This window comes from Gopherus flavomarginatus, chromosome 1 (genome assembly GCF_025201925.1).
Source record: "Gopherus flavomarginatus isolate rGopFla2 chromosome 1, rGopFla2.mat.asm, whole genome shotgun sequence".
Classification (NCBI taxonomy): domain Eukaryota; kingdom Metazoa; phylum Chordata; order Testudines; family Testudinidae; genus Gopherus; species Gopherus flavomarginatus.
In genome coordinates, this window is record NC_066617.1 from 126,834,705 (window position 1) to 126,853,428 (window position 18,724).

Consider the following 18,724-nt stretch of genomic DNA (forward strand, 5'->3'; position numbering starts at 1 on the left):
TATAAAACAAAGTCTAACACACTTCTTACTAGACTTAACTTAACTTTAACAAGCTAACCAGCTGTCTAAAAGCTTTTGAGTGAGATAAGATTGCTATCTTGCAAAGTTTCCAACCAGGACAAGTTGGGATCCTGTTTTCATGAATGTAACTGCGCTGCCTGATTACTTCCTCAAGTACAGGATAACAGGGTGCTGTCCCTGTCCCGTTATACTCCAATAAACCTTTAAAGTATGCAAGACAAAGCTCTTCCCCCTCCCGCTGTTCCTCTATTTTTCTTAAATCTCACAACTGTCCATGTGCACGTGGTTCAGACTGGTGATTGAGGATAAGACACTACTCAATTTACATTTCAAACAACAGATGGATAAACATCTCAGGTCTGGCAAGAAACCAGTTTCTCACTTCTCCTGGAGAGTAACCTTGCTACAAAACTATAGGGCCTAGTCTATACTGGCAGTGCTTTAACATGCCTTGTGTGGTCGTGGCACAGCGCTGGGAGAGAACGCTCTAAAAAACACCACATCAACGAGGGGCGTGGCTCCCAGTGCTTTTCAGTGCTGCAACTTGCTCTGCTCAGGGGGTGTTTTTTCAACCCCCTGAGCAAGAAAGTTGCAGTGCTGTTAATTGCCAGTGTAGACAAGCCCTAAGAGCATATTTTCAGTATACAGACATATCAGTACACACATTTCACACCAAATGTGACCAGCAAGATTCGGACTTTCATTTGAGATCTTGTGACAATATTTAGGGATAAATGTTATAAAAAAATTTATTACGTGTAGTGAGTTTGACAGGCATATAGGAGCTGCTATTACAGAACAATGAAGCCTTTGCCAGTTGGAACTGAGGGGTTCCTTATGGTCACAGTTTTGAGATCCTCAGATGAAAGGCACTATATAAAAGAACAAAAGACTCACTGTTTTATTACTAATTAACTTTTAAATGGGCAATTCATTTTTACCTGCAAACTCATTGAAATGATTTCCAATATCATAAGCCAGGTAGTTGTATCCAGAGTACTCATAGTCAATGAACTGTACATCACCTATATGAGACACAAACACGAAAATGTAAGAATCCATAACAAACAAACAAATGCCCTAATTCCGTGTTGTCCCTAGATATCTGCCAACATTTCAGTCTCACTGTTTGTGCCCATTTGCATGCATTCTTGAGACACTCCAGGGTAAGGCTGTGAATTTTATGGTATGAGCTTCACTTGACAGAAGATAGAGAGTCTGATCAACAGCTAGCTTCAGTATTTTACTATGTAATTTAGAATCAAAATAGCTATTTCTGGTTTCCATTTCTACCACAGGAGGGAGTCAGTTACCTTAGAAACTCAGATTCCACTCTAATGAGAAATACTATATAAAAAGACTCTTTTAGTTCAAACAGTAGCTAGAAATACAGATTACTTTCTATCTTTTTAACTTACAGTTATAGGTACAGTATAAGTAATCCAATCTACTTTCCTGACAAGCAAGTAGTGCAACCTGACTACAGAATACATGTAGCACGCAGTCACTTTTTGCAAGACAGCGTTTCCCCAGTTATTCAACAATCTTCTGATTTTGATGATGGCGTTATGAATTTAGTGTTATTTCAAGCAATGGCATGCCATGTTTGAATACCCATCTCAAAAACAAAGTGCCTGCAGATATTAAGTAACAGAAGCCTTACAGCATAAAGTAAGCGTGAACAAAAGGAATAGCGCTACCCCAAATGCTCCCTTGCTGCTTGATGGCTTTTTACAAGAAGTTTATCTGGCCAACTGGAAGGGAAGTTGTGGGGAAGTGCATCACATTCAGATTGTATGGCCTTTGAGTCTCCTCTGGTAAATCCATTCCACAGCAATAGTCAAATGGACACCTGGAAGTCAGGTTTTAATATAAACTAAACTAGACAGGATTGCTACTGCTCTTGCTGTCTCAGAAAAAAATATACTATAAACTACTATAACCATCTGAGTGCAGGTGGTATATATTTCTGGCTACTCAACAGTACCTACCTCAAATGTGTTCAGATTTAAATTTTGTATTCCTCCATATTGACCTTTAATAACTACTAATGGTCACTCAATTAAACTCTATTTCTGAAATATGTTGTAACTATTAAACTCCTTCCAAGCTGCATGATTATTCCTCTATAGGTATCTAGTTGTGCTGTCTTTCTACAAGCTTACCCTTGCTAAAATGTTGTACTACAAATTTCAGAGACTCTAAAGCAATGATTTTAATACATATTAATCCATAATAATGAAGCAAATAATTTTACACTTACTAACATTGACTATTCTCTCTCGAAGCCAAAACTGAAAGTTTAATCTCTGAGCAAATTTAACACTAATCTTAAATTAGAAAAACATTTTAAGTTTGATCTGAATTATAACCTTTTAGGAGATATGGGGAAATATTTTAACCCAACTTTACATTGCAGTTGTTATTTCCTTAAAAGACTGGAGGAGTTTAAAACTGGACATTAAGGACAAGTTAAAATGCGTTGTAAGTGTTCACGAGCATGCATCTCTTGAGTTACCTTCTGCACAGATAGAGTGCTTTGGTAAATTTTTTCAGAAACTGCATGCAACAGCAAGTATTTAAGATTTCAATCAGTGCCATTACACGTTGCCACCCATGCCACATATTTATTTATTCAAATGTATAAAATGTGTCAATAAGCACCCATCCTTTAGTCCAGGTACCTATCTCATACAATTAAACAGATAATAAATATAAGAAGATTATTTAAATATTCACCAATCCCGCAACCCTCACTTCATGCTTCCCTGGGGGGGGGGGAGGTGGGGGGGGAGGAGAGGAAAAGAAGTGGGCTTTGCAACCTGCCTGGAAGGTTAACAAATAAGTTCTTGGTCAGACCAACCCAAGGAAGTGACTAAAGCAGAGCACCCTTCACAGAGAACATTCAGCCAGCAGTACATGAGAAGAGGTTCCCATGACTTAAAAGCTGTTAAAAGTATTGAAAGCACTGGACATTGATTTTACAAGGGCTGCAGTCCAAGATCTCACAGCAAAGTCACAGGTTAATTGGAGTTACCTGCGTGGCAAGTCCATGAAACAGATAACATGTTTCCTGCTGGTTCCTTAATAGTGCTGTAGATTTAAGCACATAACACCTCTAAAGCTCATCTGTTAAATATAAACCAATAAAAATGCACAGCCCAACCCTGGTTAATGTTTGTTTTGCCATACGATTGAATTAGCTAGTACAAAATCCAATCATTTAAAAAGTCTCTTATATTCAAGATTTTGCATATAAAGCAGACAAAAATAGCAGGTAAAAAGCCGGCTTGCAAAGTGTCAACTTAAGACATACTTTAAAAAGTTTTTAACACAAATTTTATCTCAGACTGCAGTGCCATTATTTTGATTATAGCTAGCCTTTATTTAAAAATGTTATTTCCAGTTATAGTTAATGGTTTATAAAGAAAGAATATGAAGCTAACAAGATACAGATGAGGCTGTTACCAGGCTCTGTGCTCTCCTTTGGGGGAGGTGCACGTGAACAAATGATGCGATAAACCTCCAGTCAGTGCGTTTAAGTAGCACGGTGCACGCCGCCACATGGCAGCAACAATGGCATACCTAATCTGTAGCAGATGAAGAAAATTTGGCACACTCACATTTGAAATGACACAAAACTTTAAAAAGAAAAGTTCTGCATTTTACTGCTCTCCTTTTTCAGACCCATTCTGCAGTGGAACTCAACCTTAAATTTAATTTTTGCAACAAGTATTAAGGTTAAAGATGCACAGTTCCCATCAATTTTGTGTGTCAAGAAAGTATGAACAGACAGGATCACTTCATTAATTTTTATTATAAAACCTTTTGCTATAAAATAAGGCAAGTGATAAAGAGAAAGTGAACTGACTGACTTGTATGATGTTATCACTGCATTCTTTCGATTAATTTATGTTTAAAATTATAGGAATATACTCTTTAGAATTAGTAAAGATGAATTCATCCAGAAGAGCAACTAGTTCCCAGTATGATGAACTCTGAGCTACTAGGAATTTATTAGTCTTTTAGTTGGGATTTTTAAAAATGTCTAAGTCTACTCCCATTGACTTCAATAGGAACAGCTAGGCCAATGCTAACTAGTACTAAAAACTTCTCCCTAAAACAGAAATCTAATACATGAAGCACACCTGTGGAATGTGCAACCTAAAAAAGTGTTATATCATAATTGTGTACTATTGTCCACTGTGGAGTTCATCCAGACTGAAGTTATTTCAAATTGAAGCATACAGTAGTTAAGCTCTCAAATTCTCCACTCCATATCTGAAAGGCAATTATATGTATTTTATCCAAGCTTTAATGCTGAAAGCTACATACTATTTCACTGTTCATATAAAAATGAATGTATGATCTGCAATATGCATGTCATTTCATGTGTGATGCATATAAAATTGTGTTCATTAACTGAAATCAGAGGCTGGGTGATCCACAGGGGATTTGCTGACAGTCAAGAAATGATGACTCTCCTGTTTCTAGCTGCTCTTTATTGCACTGTAGATAGTTCAACAAACTTTTAGATAATGTTTTCACCTCTTAGCTCACTCCCCTGACATAAGCCATTGCATATTACACAATATTATGTAATCATGAACAGAAAGAGAGATAACTTGTGATAGTACAAGTGAATGGAAGTGCCCTGCAAGATAATCTCTTTATTAAGAGCGAGTGATACTACAAAAAGTAGTGAGAAAGCCTGAACTAAACAAAGCTTAATGTAGCAGGGTGCATCACCTTGCTGTGATGAGAACGTCACTACAAAACCCCCATCATAGAACAGATAGCATCTCCGAGATGCACACTAAAATACGCTCACCAAAAAGTTTAAAACAAAAAAAGCAGAACACTTAACTTCGGCACCTAATTACAATGACCTGATTTCCAGAAGTGCTGAATAACAACCGTCAGTGGAATCTGTTAAGTGGTCAGCACTTTTCAAAATCAGGCTGCTTATGCAGGTGCCTAATGTTAAGCTATTTTTAAAAATATTTTTCACGATTAAGAAAAGTGAGGAGTAACTGAAGATATTCTAGAAGTGTTGGAAAGAAATCGGGTGCCGACAAGCATTAGTAATAAGATATCTGAGCATACTGGGATAGTCTAGAAGAGACTTTGGAAACTCCTGCTCAAGTTTAAAAAAAAAGTCAAGAGCATCACGACAAAAAGGTTATAAATAAATGCCTTCCAACTGTCAGTTACTTAAATTTAAAACCATAGTTCACACATTAAGATATATTCAAGGGCAAGAAATGAAGTGAAACTGTGAGCTATTTCTTTCAGAGAACAAGTCTTCTAGGCAATTATAAATCTGTTATGTAAGGTAACACTATTGAAACTTTTCATATCCGGAGTGATTAAACAAAGCAGCAAGAGGCAGATTTATCTGAGCCACAGCATGAGAAAATTCAACTCATCAAATGAGTGATGCACTCCATTTAACCATGCTAGTGTTCAACATTTTATTTCAGTTAAGACCAAAGCAGACTGTGAAGAACTTCAAAAAGATCTCAGAAAACTAAATGATTGGGCAACAAAATGGCAAATAAAATTTAATGAGGATAAATGTAAAGCAATGCACATTGGAAAAAATAATCCCAACTATACATACAATATGATGGGGGCTAATTTAGCTACAACGAGTCAGGAAAAAAGATCTTGGAGTCATCGTGGATAATTCTCTGAAGATGTCCATGCAGTTTGCAGAGGCAGTCAAAAAAGCAAACAGGATGTTAGGAATCATTAAAAAGGGGATAGAGAATAAGACTAAGAATATATTATTGCCCTTATATAAATCAATGGTATGCCCACATCTTGAATACTGCACACAGATGTGGTCTCTTCATCTCAAAAAAGATCTACTGGCACTAGAAAAGGTTCAGAAAAGGGCAACTAAAATGATTAGGGGTTTGGAGAGGGTCCCATCTGAGGAAAGATTAAAGAGGCTAGGACTCTTCAGCTTGGAAAAGAGGAGACTAAGGGGGGATATGATAGAGGTATATAAAATCATGAGTGATGTGGAGAAAGTGGATAAGGAAAAGTTATTTACTTGTTCCCATAATACAAGAACTACGGGTCACCAAATGAAATTAATAGGCAGCAGGTTTAAAACAAATAAAAGAAAGTTGTTCTTCACACAGCGCACCGTCAACTTGTGGAACTACTTCCCTGAGGAAGTTGTGAAGGCTAGGACTATAACAGCATTTAAAAGGGAACTGGATAAATTCATGGAGGTTAAGTCCATAAATGGCTATTAGCCAGGATGGGTAAGGAATGGTGTCCCTAGCCTCTGTTTGTCAGAGAATGGAGATGGATGGCAGGAGAGAGATCACTTGATCATTGCCTGTTAGGTTCACTCCCTCTGGGGCACCAGGCATTGGCCACTGTTGGTAGACAGGATACTGGGCTAGATGGACCTCTGGTCTGACCCGGTACGGCCGTTTTTATGTTCTTATGTTTTATGTTCATTCTCTCTTTGGAAAGAGGGTTAGATGTTCAGGTTTAAGAATTCTTAAAGCCATCGGTGACAAAAGTATGTTTTTTCTGTATGTTTATATGTCAATCTTTTTTTAATATCTAGGAAGTTTTAAAACCCTGTGTAGACTGGAAATTAAGTATAGTCTTTGAAAGGGTGGAGTTAAAAAAGTTGGGATAAACAATGGTCGGATTATCTACTCTGAGCAAGCTAGTGTAAACTGACCACCTGTAGCTTTTTAAATAATATGATTTACATACTACATAGTTTGATTACACTTGGCCTAAGCATGACTAGACAACATGCTGATGAAAGTGCTACAAACACCAATGGTGAATTATGCATTCTGTTTGTGCGGGTTTAGATCCGGATTCTTTAGAGAACAGATCAAGGTGATATTGAAAGAACTAATATGAATACTGCTGCATAATCTGAACTTCTATCTACCTTCCTATATTTATGCCAGTAACAACTCCAGAAAGCGAACTGCATCTTTAAGATTGTTCTCTGTGCTCCTATTAAAGCAGCTTCAAAGAAGAATTCATTGCATGACGATACTTAATTTTTAGAGGTTGTTTTTTTTTTTTAATGATCTTTATTTGGCTGAACATACTTGACCTGATTAATTTTTATTTGCAGTTAAAGTTAAAGCTGAGTTTCCACTTCAAAAATAAAGATGAAGCTCCTCCTTCTAAGACTGTATTATGTAACACGGGTTTATAAAGTTTTGCACTGTAAAAGTGTACGGAACAAAATACACAGCTTTCACAATATACAAATACTTATTTTGCAGATGGCATTGAGGTTTGGTTACTATAAGAATAGTACCTGTTGTATCTCGGTATTGCAGAGTTCTTACAACAACGTACATGATGTGCTGCAACATTCAAGCATGTAAGCTTTAATGGACACAGTCTAGCTATTGCATATACTTTCAAATCTTTTCCCATTCAGTTATTTACAACCAGCTCAAAGCCTAAGTGCTTTACATTCAGATTCCTCCCTCCTCCCCACCTTGTCCCCAAACACTAAACACTCACACACTGGTTATTGTAGGTTTGCTCAAAAGTGATGCACTGCTGGCATTGTTTTTTTCCTCCACTCTGTTTATAAAAAAGAGAAGGATATAGCATTTGTTTTCAAAGTGGGAATGTTAAGCTTATCAACCGTGAGAGTGAACATTTAACTGAATTATAGTTTTTGTTTAAGCATTTTACACTAAAGCATGGTTCTATTATGAAAAGTGACTAAAAATAGCATCTTTTCTCAGTAGGTCTGATCTATGTATTCAGAATCAGATCTGTTGACTTTAGTGACAAAAAATAATTTTTTACCTCCTTTTTAATTGCTGTTAGCACTGCAGAGTCAACAACTGAAGTTTTTTTCCTCCTTTCAAAAACCTCAACAAAATTGCTTGCTAACTCCTACTCAATAGTTAGAACTAACTCAATAGTTAATTAAAATTAATAGACTTGCACAGGTATCCAAGAGTATATATTGGAAGGTGATGGTGCTGCAAACGTGTAGCTGATGGCTACACTGGCCTGCAGAACATATAGTACTAGTATTTATGTGCAAGAAGGAAAGACCTAACTCAGAAGAGAGGTCGTATATATACGGATTGCAGCTAAAAGATCTTTTACTGGTACACGTCGAAGGAGCACAATTGATGTAGAAATGATGTACACAGCCACTTTTCAAATCAGAAACAACTTCAATATTTATTTTGTATCAAATTTTATGTGAGCTGAAAGGCACAAACTAAGACACGAGGCCTCAATTGTTGCTGAATGTCTGATAGAGAACACCTTAAATGCTGTTCACATTCATTTTAATGATTTCAAACAAATATGTTGGCTTTAGTGGTAAGCTAATTGTCAATTAAGTGATAAGTTACAAGATAATATTAAATTACTCAGACAAATCTGAAATTAAATGCACCTCTACCCTGATATAACGCAACCCGATATAACACAAATTCGTATATAACGCAGTAAAGCAGTGCTCCGGGGGGCAGGGCTGCGCGCTCCGGCAGATCAAAGCAAGTTCAATATAATGCGGTTTCACCTATAATGCGGTGAAATTTTTTGGCTCCCGAGGACAGCGTTATACTGGGGTAAAGGTATACTTCTCTTTAAAGAGAAAGTCTTCACTATCTCAATTGTAAGCTTCCCTGCAACTACCAACATGCTTCTACAAAATTAACTTACTTTCAGTTCAGCTCACAGACTTCTGGGGATTTGGGATGAGGTATGGGAAATTGAGTTACTAGTCTCGTTAAAGCATTTTTCTGCACTATAACAGCCATGTTTTCAGTGTCCCAAATTTACTGTTGGTTCACCATGTTTGCCTGTTGAATGTATCATTTAGTAACCGAACCTCAAACCACTAAACAACCAAACCTTAAAAGGAATTAAGGTTTTCTATGAGAACTTTTGATAGTTCCTAGTTCTTTTGGTTTTGTTTTGTTTTTTAAATACAAGGATTTCTTTCGAGGGTTCAAGTATTTACAATATCTGAAAATAATGAACAAAAATTTGATTTGCCATTTCCAAGATAAGCCTACTCCCTACCTCTGAGTTAAAAAATAATATTTACAAAAAAATCTTCAACATTAAGATGCCTATGTACCTCACATGCAGGATATAAACTGAGCCATTGAAAGTAGCATAAGTATCATGATACTTCACCCTGGGGAACTCCTCCTTGGCACCAATGTATCTGACAAATCAGAACAATACATTGATAATACAAAGTAACCTGGAGACATTAGCGCCTAAGGTTGTTGAATGCATGACAACCTTTTACACATGTATATGAGATTTCTATTAAATTACAAAGACAAAAAGACAATTTGATAGTCTGTAAAAATGGATTTCAAGCTAACTCATTACAGTGAAAATAAGAATATAAAGATTTTTTTCCACATGCTAAAAACATTTTAGAATTAAAATTATGGTTATAGCTGCTAAGACAGTTCATATATTTATACAAATACTGCTACCATTACATTGATTTCAAGCAGCAAATTTACTTCACTTACTACCATTAGTAAAAAGTCATAAGTGATTTAATGAATTTGAATTATAATTCTACACCCACCCTAAGACAATTGCCACAGAATACAAATACAACACAGGTATGGAATGAAACATTACTTACTGCTGTGTTCAATACCTACCTTGTTTCTCGTTGTAGATAATATTCTTACACAACAGGTCATTGTGGCAAAGCACCACTGGGGATCCTAGATTTGACAGTCTCTCCTTCATCCAGGACATCTCCTCCTGAAGGATTTGAGGACTTGGCACATCACTTAAGAACCTTTTGGGGTTCAAAAAAATTGAAAAAAAAAGTTTCTCTTCTGAGCATAGTGTTAATAATAAAGGAATCATACAGAAATTTATACATTAGTGTACTTGGTCAGTTATTTTCTGTATTCCCATTATTTCAACACAATTGAGTAAGCCATCTTAGTCCAGATTTCACTGCTCACACTTGTAGTGAAGTCACGGAAACATAAGATGGGAAGCAAGAATTCCTACTACTTTTCCAAAGGTGACTTCTTTAAGAACAACTTGGCTCTGAGACATGACAATATCATAGTCCTAGTTGTGGGAGAACACAAGTCTAGCAATGCATACTCTTTTCAAGTGGAAAAGAAAGGGCAGATTTAGAGGAAGAATGTGGCTAAAAAAAATAGAAAGGATGGTCAAACCCATCACTTTATTCTGCTTCTTAGAAGCATTTACAAGGAAACTGATACGGGGTCGGGGGGTATAGGGTGTCTAAAAAACACTCCAGTTATGTTTCCCCCCCTCAGCTGGTTAATAAGGTATGTGATGAAAACTGAGACAATTAAATGAGTTATTAAAAAAATAATCAAATATTTAATAAAATAACACTTGCCGTTTATTTACTTCCTCATCTGTAAATTCTGTAGGTATGAGTGAGAAATATTTCCCCATCTTCAGCCACAAGTTAGATTTGGGGATCCATCCATTGTGTGCATGAATAGCATGGATTTTAGCAAGTTGCCTGGCTATGAGTCTGTAAAATATAAAGGTTACTATATTACTACATTCTTACTTTTGAACTGGTTACAAGCAGATTGTCAAAAAGCATCTGGCAGTTAATTATTGCTTTCTTGACATTTAAATCTCTTTTTTTAATATTTGCCTTATTGGTGACTTTTTACTTTAAAATTTAAAGTTTCAAAAGGGAATACACAGGTCACACAATTTCCTTCAAAAAGTCTGTTTCCACAAAACATATATGTTTTATAACTGAGAGGAGCAAGGGAGTGTGGGAGGCAGGGGGGATGGCTAGAAAGAGCTGAGCACTGGCAGACAAAGCTCAACAGCACTTCCTTACTCCTAAAATGGTATCCTGTGGTCTGCTGGCGGAGGAGGGAGTAGACTACCTACAAGACCCAAGTCTGATCCTTCCAGACTGGATGGGAAACACTGAGCTATAATGGCTACGTGGAGGCAGAACACTAGATTGTTGCAGACTACATGCAGAAGAGCATTTAGATACTAAAATGCGTACACAGTCAGTCACCTCCATAAGTTCTTCTGTGTATGGTTATCAATAGCATGCTCCACACTGACAACTTTCCTATGCATAAGGAGGGCCCTACCAAATTCACTGCCCTTTTTGGTCAATTTCATGGTCCTAGTATTTTAAAAATTGTAAACTTAATTATTTCAGCTATTTAAATCTGAAATCTCACGGTGATGTAATTGTAGGGGTCCTGACCCAAAAAAGGAGGGTTTTTTGTGGGGAGGGAGGTCTACAAAGTTACTATAGGGGGGAGGATGCAGTACCGCCACCCTTACTTCTGTGCTGCTAATTGTGGCAGCTCTGCCTTCAGAGCTGGGCAGCTGAAAAGTGGCAGCTGCTGGCCAGGAGTCCAGCTCTGAAGGCAGAGCCACCATCAGCAGAGCAATGCAAAAGTAAGGGTGGCATGGTATGGTATTATGACCCTTACTTCTGCCTTGCTGCTGGCAGGGCATTATCTTCAGAGTTGGGTGTCTGGGCCAACGGCCGCTGCTCTCCGGGCACCCAGCTCTGAAGGCTGCGCAGAAGTAAGGGTGGCAATACCGTGACCTCCCTAAAATAACCTTGTGGCCCCCCTGCAACTCCCTTTTGGGTCAGGACCCCCCAATTTGAGCAATGTTGGTCTCCCCCATGAAATCTGTACAGTACAAAGTAAAAGCACACAAGAGACCGGATTTCATGGTGGGAGACCAGATTTCACAGTCCATGATGTATTTTTCACGGCCACGAATTTGGTAGGGCCCTAGACATCAATTTCCCAAAATGCACTCTAGAGTTTTAATACTTTGGAAGATGTTTACCTGAATATATCTGGGTTGCAGACGTGCTCTGGATCCAGTGCTTCTCCTTGCATGAACTTGTAGCATAGACCATTACTGAAAGTACAGTAGAGTTGTGGCGCACAGCCATGGGCCTGCAACACCCGGAAACTTTTCACTTCCTCATCTCGATCTACTAGCAGCTCGGTCTTGTTTCCATAGATTCTAACTAAAACCACATCATCCATTGCGTCACTCACATAGCAACCAATAAGCTTATTGGTGATTCCATCTGTGAACAGCTGCAATGTAAAAATAATACATAAGCTACTCAATGATTCTGTATTTGCCCATTTGTATGTACTTCAGAAAAATGGGAAAGTTCGGTGGAAGTTTTTCCACTTAATGGATCACCTTTAATCCTGTGGATTTTTTTAGTGAATTATTTGACTCAGGTTGAACAGAAACAACTGTTATAACCAAGATATTTGCTAGTCTGTACATTGTAAACAATCTTTTAAAAACACAGAAGTGGGAAACTAAGTACTGTGGAAAGATGCATATTTCTTTTTTAAAGGACATTTCATGGTATTTTCGGAGTAACAAGCCATAAGGAGAGAGAGAGGAGAAAGAAACTAGAATTAAGAAATGCTATATACATCAAAGTAGGTCTGTAATATGAGTTTTCAGATAAGCAACTGATTTGAGATTTGTTCAGCAACCCCCCCACCCCCACCAAACAAAACAGGATTTCATGACATTTTATTGAATTTTTCAAACCAATAAGTAGAGCTAGGCAGAGACCAGTAATTCCATTTTGAGGAGAATTTTAAGATTTCAAAATTTGGTTTTGTTCTGTCAGGACAAAAAAACCCTGTTACTTACATCTAGACGGACTGCAATTACTGTAAGGTGTTGTCCATACACATTCCACTTTGGGTGTTCATGTACCCCAGTTCAGATTGTTTTGGTCAGCAATGTCTCTGCTGGGGCCGTTCCTGCGCCTTAAGTGTCCTTATGCCTCCCACCTGAAGGATGGCCCCAAACAATGCAGAATGCTTGTATTTTAGGACTCTATTAGCAGGGAAGGAAGGCAGGCCACAAAATACATACGGACAACCATTCATTCAAGTGCTTGTCCACATTATATTCCGCTGCTGTTAACTCAAGCAGCAACCTAGATCATAAGTAGTGGGTGATAGGAGTCTACCTGAACTATGACTGTGAGACACCCATGAAAGAGTGAGCATCAGATCTCGAAGCTGCTATTATGGAGTGATGTTGGGTGAACATACGTACTGAAATCACAAGTACTTGTCTTACATCTCCAGTATTGGAACATCCATCAAAGAGCTTCAGAAGCTGCTTGAGCTCTTGTGGAATGAGCTGTAACACTCAATGGGGGGTCTTTGTTGGCTAAATCATTTAATACAGGTAGAAATCTAATTAAGTCTTTGTGCCTGACCTTTCATCCTATCTAGAGGATATCAAAAATGGCTCAGGTCCTGTCAAAGTAGAAGGCAAGTGCTCAAAGTACATGGAAAATGTGATGCTTAGCTCCCCTTTGCTGGAATGTGGCTTGGGAAAGAAAACAGGCAGACATATTACCTGACTGTGATAGAAGTCAGGGGCTACATCCAGCAAGAACTCTGGGTGAGATATCAAGGTGACCCTGTCTTTATGAAATTCTGTGCATGGAGGTCCTACCGAGAGTGCTTGCATCTTTCTCACCCTCCTAGCAGATATTATTGCTACTAAAAAGGCTGTTTTGATCAATAGATGAAATAGAGAACATGCAACTAAAGGCTCAAAATGGGAGGCATAAGGACACTCAAGACATAGGTGCAACCTCAACTGACATGGATGACAAACAAATAAGTGCTTGGGGTAAATGTGCATCAACATGGATAAGCCTTTAAGAACCACCAAACATTTTCAGAATTCTCCACGAAAAAGGAATTACGGTTTTCTGTCCAGATCTACTGGGATCCGCATTACCAGAACAGGCTGCTCAGCAGGCTGCCCTGGCTCTGAAGTAGCCCACCTGGCAGGAGTTGTGTGGGCAAGCTGGCCAAAAATCAGGCAGACAGGTTTCCAGTGGAATCTCATCAAAATCAACAGGGTTACGTGGAATACTTGGTCTGACAAATCAGCAAACTCTGGCAAGATGTTTTGTTGATTTTCATAATGACTAACTCTATAAGTAAGGCTTGCTTCATTAGATCCAACTTCTCAGGGAAATGTAGAGAACTATTTGAAAAGTAAAACTTAAATTCTCAGGTGATGTGCAGATTTTTTCCTAAAACTAGGCCTAACAAATGGAAAAGCGATTGGAAACAGGATTTTACCATGAATACAGAACTTAGTGCAAAGTTACTGCAATTTCAAATGAAAAAGAGAGAGGCAAGAAATTTGAAGTCATGGGCCCACAGAAACCATAATCTGTATGTACAGAGAATTTTGTATTGCTGTTTATGCCATTACATTTATATCTTCAGGTTACCACCCACCCCGCCAAAAAAGTCCAGTTTACCATAGTTAAGCTTGCTACAATAAGCACTGATAGAAAGGTTTTCGTGAATTTTTGAAGTGAAAACACATTGGTCTGAATTCCCCTGTAATTTTTGCAAGCCACCTTTCACATCATTGTGCAAATGCATAAGTTGCAAGAAAACTGATTACTAAGCTATTTCATTTTCTAAGATGAGCAAAGTGCAAAAAAGAATAAAGAGCCAACACAAGTGATGTATGCTAATCAAAACTAAGAGTTCACGTGTTACTAATAACAACTGACATTCATTTTAAAACAGTAACCTGACACTGTTCTCCTTACAATTTTCCATTTTAAAGAAAGACTTTACTCCCCTATTGGTTCCCGCATTCAAATAGAGGAATGCAGCTGCATACTAATACATACTACTTTCCTACACACCTGTGGTGCTCCACATGTGCGTGTTGGTATGTACACTTGAAGCCCACTAAAGAACAAAAGTTTCAGCCCAATAAGTAATTTTCTCAAGATGTTACAAGTGCTTGGAGAAATAACCGTTTATAATGCAAGTGTCCTCTCAAACGTCAATACAGTATCTCTAGAACACTACAATAAAGTGTTAGTTGAAGACTTTACAGCTTTCAAAATGAACAGCTTTACTTAATTCTAAGCATTGTTTCAGAATAACTAAAGACAGAACCAACCTTACAATTCTGTATGTTATAGCAATATGCCTTAGAGACTAGATTCTTCTTGCACAATTTTTTAAGTGGAAAAAATTAGGGCTGTTGATTAATCGCAGTTTTAATGGCACTGTTAAACAATAGAATAGCAATTGAAATTTATTAAATACTTTGGATGTTTTTTTAACATTCATATAGTATTCTGTGTTGTAACTGAAATCAAAGTGTATTTTTTATTATAAATATCTGCACTGTAAAAATGACAAAAGAAATAGTATTTTTCAATTCACCTCATACAAGCACTGTAGTGCAATGTCTGTTGTGAAAGTGCAACTTACAAATGTAGATTTTTTTTTGGTCAGGTTACTGCACTCAAAACCAAAACAATGTAAAACTTCAGAGCCTACAAGTCCACTCAGACCTACTTCTTGTTCAGCCAATCGCTAAGACAAAAAAGATTGTTTACATTTACAGGAGATAATGCTGCCCGCTTCTTATTTACGTCACCAGAACATGAGAACAGACATTTGCATGGCACTTTTGTAGCCGGCACTGCAAGGTATTTACATGCCAGATATGCTAAACATTCGTATGTCCCTTCACACTTCAACCACCATTCCAGAAGACGTGCTTCCATGCTGATGGCGCTCATTAAAAAACCCCGCATTCTGCCATATATTTCATGTTATAGTAGTCTTGGATGATGACCCAGCACATTGTTCATTTTAAGAACTTTCATTGCACATTTGACAAAACGAAAAGGTACTAATGTGAGATTTCTAAAGATAGCTAAAGCATTCAACCCAAAGTTTAAGAACCTGTAATGCCTTCCAAAATCTGAGAGGGACGAGGTGCGGAGCATGCTTTCAAAAGTCTTAAAAGAGCAACACTCCACTGCAGAATGTGAATCACCAAAAAGAAAATCAACCTTCTGCTGGTGGCATCTGACTCAGATAATGAAAATGAACATGCACTGGTCTGCACTGTTTTGGATTGTTAACCCAGAACCCGTCATTAGTATGGATGCATGTCCACTTGAATGGTGGTTGAAGCGTGAAGCGACATACGAATCTTTAGCATATCTGGCACATAAATGTCTTGTGATGCTGGCTACAACAGTGCCATGAGAATGCCTATTCTCACTTTCAGGTGACATTATAAACAAGACGCGGGCAGGATTAATTGCCTGCAAATGTAAACAAACTTGTTTGTCTTAGCGATTGGCTGAAGAAGAAGTAGGACTGAGTGCACTTGTAGGCTCTGAAGTTTTACATTGTTTTGTTTTTAAGTTCAGTTTTGTTTGCACATAATTCTACATTTGCAAGTTCAACTTTCATGATAAAGGGATTGCACTACAGTACTTGTATTAGGTGAATTAAAAAGGACTACTTTGTTTTTTACAGTGCAAATACTCGTAATCAAAAATAAAGTGAGCATTGTACACTTCATCTTCTGTGTTGTAACTGAAATCAATATATTTGAAAATGTAGAAAACATCCAAAAATATTTTTTATTGCGTGATTAATTTTTTAAAAATCGCTTTACAGCCATAGGAAAAAAATAAATAGGAAGGGCATATCTAAATTTTCCAATTACAAAGGCCTTTGTGCAACCACAGATCTAGCAGAGTTGGGAATTTTGACCTAGATTTTTAAAGGTACTTAGAAAGTTGCTCTATTCAGCACTGCAAAGCCCAACTAATGTAGGAAACAAAGTTTCACTTTCAAAAGCGACTTATGCACCTAAGTCAGTCAGTCACTGCAATGCTCAGTATTGCAACATCCAGATTCCTATAAAGTCTGGACCTTTGTACCTTTAAAAAAAAGAAAAAAAAGTAAAAATTAAAAAAAGCAGGAAACATACATTGTCTCTAAAGTTAAGAGATTGTTGTGTTTTCCAGGTCAGGCATTATCTAAATTCAGAACACAACAAAAGGGTTATAAATGGACAAAAATGGAGAAAGGGAAGAGGAAGCACAATGGTTACAATAATGAGATCACATGATTACTCTAAGGTGTACATATCTTCATGGTTAATGAAATGTCTTTTTTTAATTCCCTTCTTACAAGTGATATTACATAAACAACCTTTAGATTCGTTTGCCGTTTCACAACAAAAATTTCTAAAATGAGCCTATTTAGTTCCGTATACTGAAGATGAACTCCCACCCTATGATAAAATTAGAATTAAGGGTGAGATGTACTGTTTGCTGGAACAGGGAAAGAGAAGCCATAGCCTTGATTGTTTTCTTATAACTCATTTTCTTTACTACAGACATACTGTAACTACCAAATTGTACGGCAGCACTTCTGAATAATTAGCGATATCACAGACAGTACTGGAGGATGCTCTAAAGATGTGGTTGCTTGTATAACAGCAGCCTCTGTCAAGTTTCGGCAGCATCTGAGGGGATGCTGTGACAGCAAGCTTATCACAAAGCTGCAGATATATAGATCCGCATGTATACAAGTACTGTTGTACAAAAGTGAAATATGGGTGCTGAGGAACGATGAAGAATACTGGATTGATGTTTTTGACTCTCACCATCTTCATAAGCTGCTCCATGTTATGGGGCAGGACAAGATCAGAAATAAGGATATTCAAAGCCAAACCTAGCAATTGTCTCTATCAGTATTAGTTTGGTTTGATGGCTTTCTTGGTATGGACATCATATTAGAAGATCAACAAATTCTGAAGTGTTTACACCAAGGAATGCCACTACACTACCGGCAATAACGTGGGCACCAAACGATGCAGTGGCACAATAAGATTGCCAGTGACGGAGAAACTGAAAATATCTAGACCGAACACCTTAAGCACCTAACCAGAGGTCGACCCAGTTGGCACAGTCTGCAAGGAGGCCACATCCCTTTGAGATCTGCCACGAGGTTTACAACTTCTAAACAGTCTTTCTTACTTCAATCCCTCTTCTTCCTGCTAATGGCAAATCCAACAGGATAAATCAGAGTTGTACTTAAGAGTCACAGGGAGGACTGATGGTCTAGTTGCAGTCTCTTCAGCAGGGCCGGCTCTGGCTTTTTTGCTGCCACAAGCAAAAACGCGGAGGGGGGGGCAGCGCCGGAGCATCAAAGCATGGGGGGAAAAAACCAAAATACAGTGCAGCTGGAGCGACAAAGCGGGCAGTGAGGGAGAGGGGACAACGGCACGGCCGGCAAAGCAGGGGAAAAAACAAAACAAAAAACCCTACAGGGCAGCCGGAGCCAGGGTGCAGGGAGACTCCCTGTGCTGTAGACTGCGCTCCCGGTCTAATGGGGGGGGAAAAAGGGGGGAGGGAGAGAGCGAAAGGGGGCGGCCAGGCTTAAGTGGGGTGCTCGCCACACGGCCCCGACCGCTGCACCGCCTGGCAGGAGGGCTCCATGCCGCTCCGGTCGGCGGGGAGGGAAGGACGTGGGTTGCCCTGCCGAGTTTGCTGCAGGGCGCTCCCCTCCTCCGCCCCATACAGGGCGGCCAGAGCAGCGAACAACAAAAAAAAAAAAAAGGCCGTGCCGCCCTAGGTTTGGGCAGAATGCCGTCCCGTAGAATCTGCCGCCCCAAGCACAAGGTTGCTCAGCTGGTGCCTGGAGCCAGTCCTGCTCTTTAGGATGAGCAGATATGCACTATTTTCATCTTGGGTTTCCAATCTCAACAGACAAGATTGAAAAAGGAAGTATTATCCAATTTTACAGATGAGTAGGTACAAAAATACCTAAAACACTTACTA

The 18,724-nt window shown here is 38.5% G+C and overlaps 1 protein-coding gene across 1 annotated transcript in view; it reads right to left on the minus strand.

The window, feature by feature from the left end:
* Window positions 1-18,724, minus strand: part of ETNK1 (ethanolamine kinase 1) — a 54,857-nt gene that overhangs the window by 18,488 nt on the left and 17,645 nt on the right. Inside the window, exons 2-5 of the mRNA XM_050969163.1 lie at window positions 11,872-12,131; window positions 10,418-10,558; window positions 9,690-9,832; window positions 963-1,046 (exon numbers count right to left, since the gene is read on the minus strand). Coding sequence (XP_050825120.1) covers window positions 963-1,046; window positions 9,690-9,832; window positions 10,418-10,558; window positions 11,872-12,131 — 628 coding nt within the window. The remainder of the gene's footprint in view (window positions 1-962; window positions 1,047-9,689; window positions 9,833-10,417; window positions 10,559-11,871; window positions 12,132-18,724) is intronic.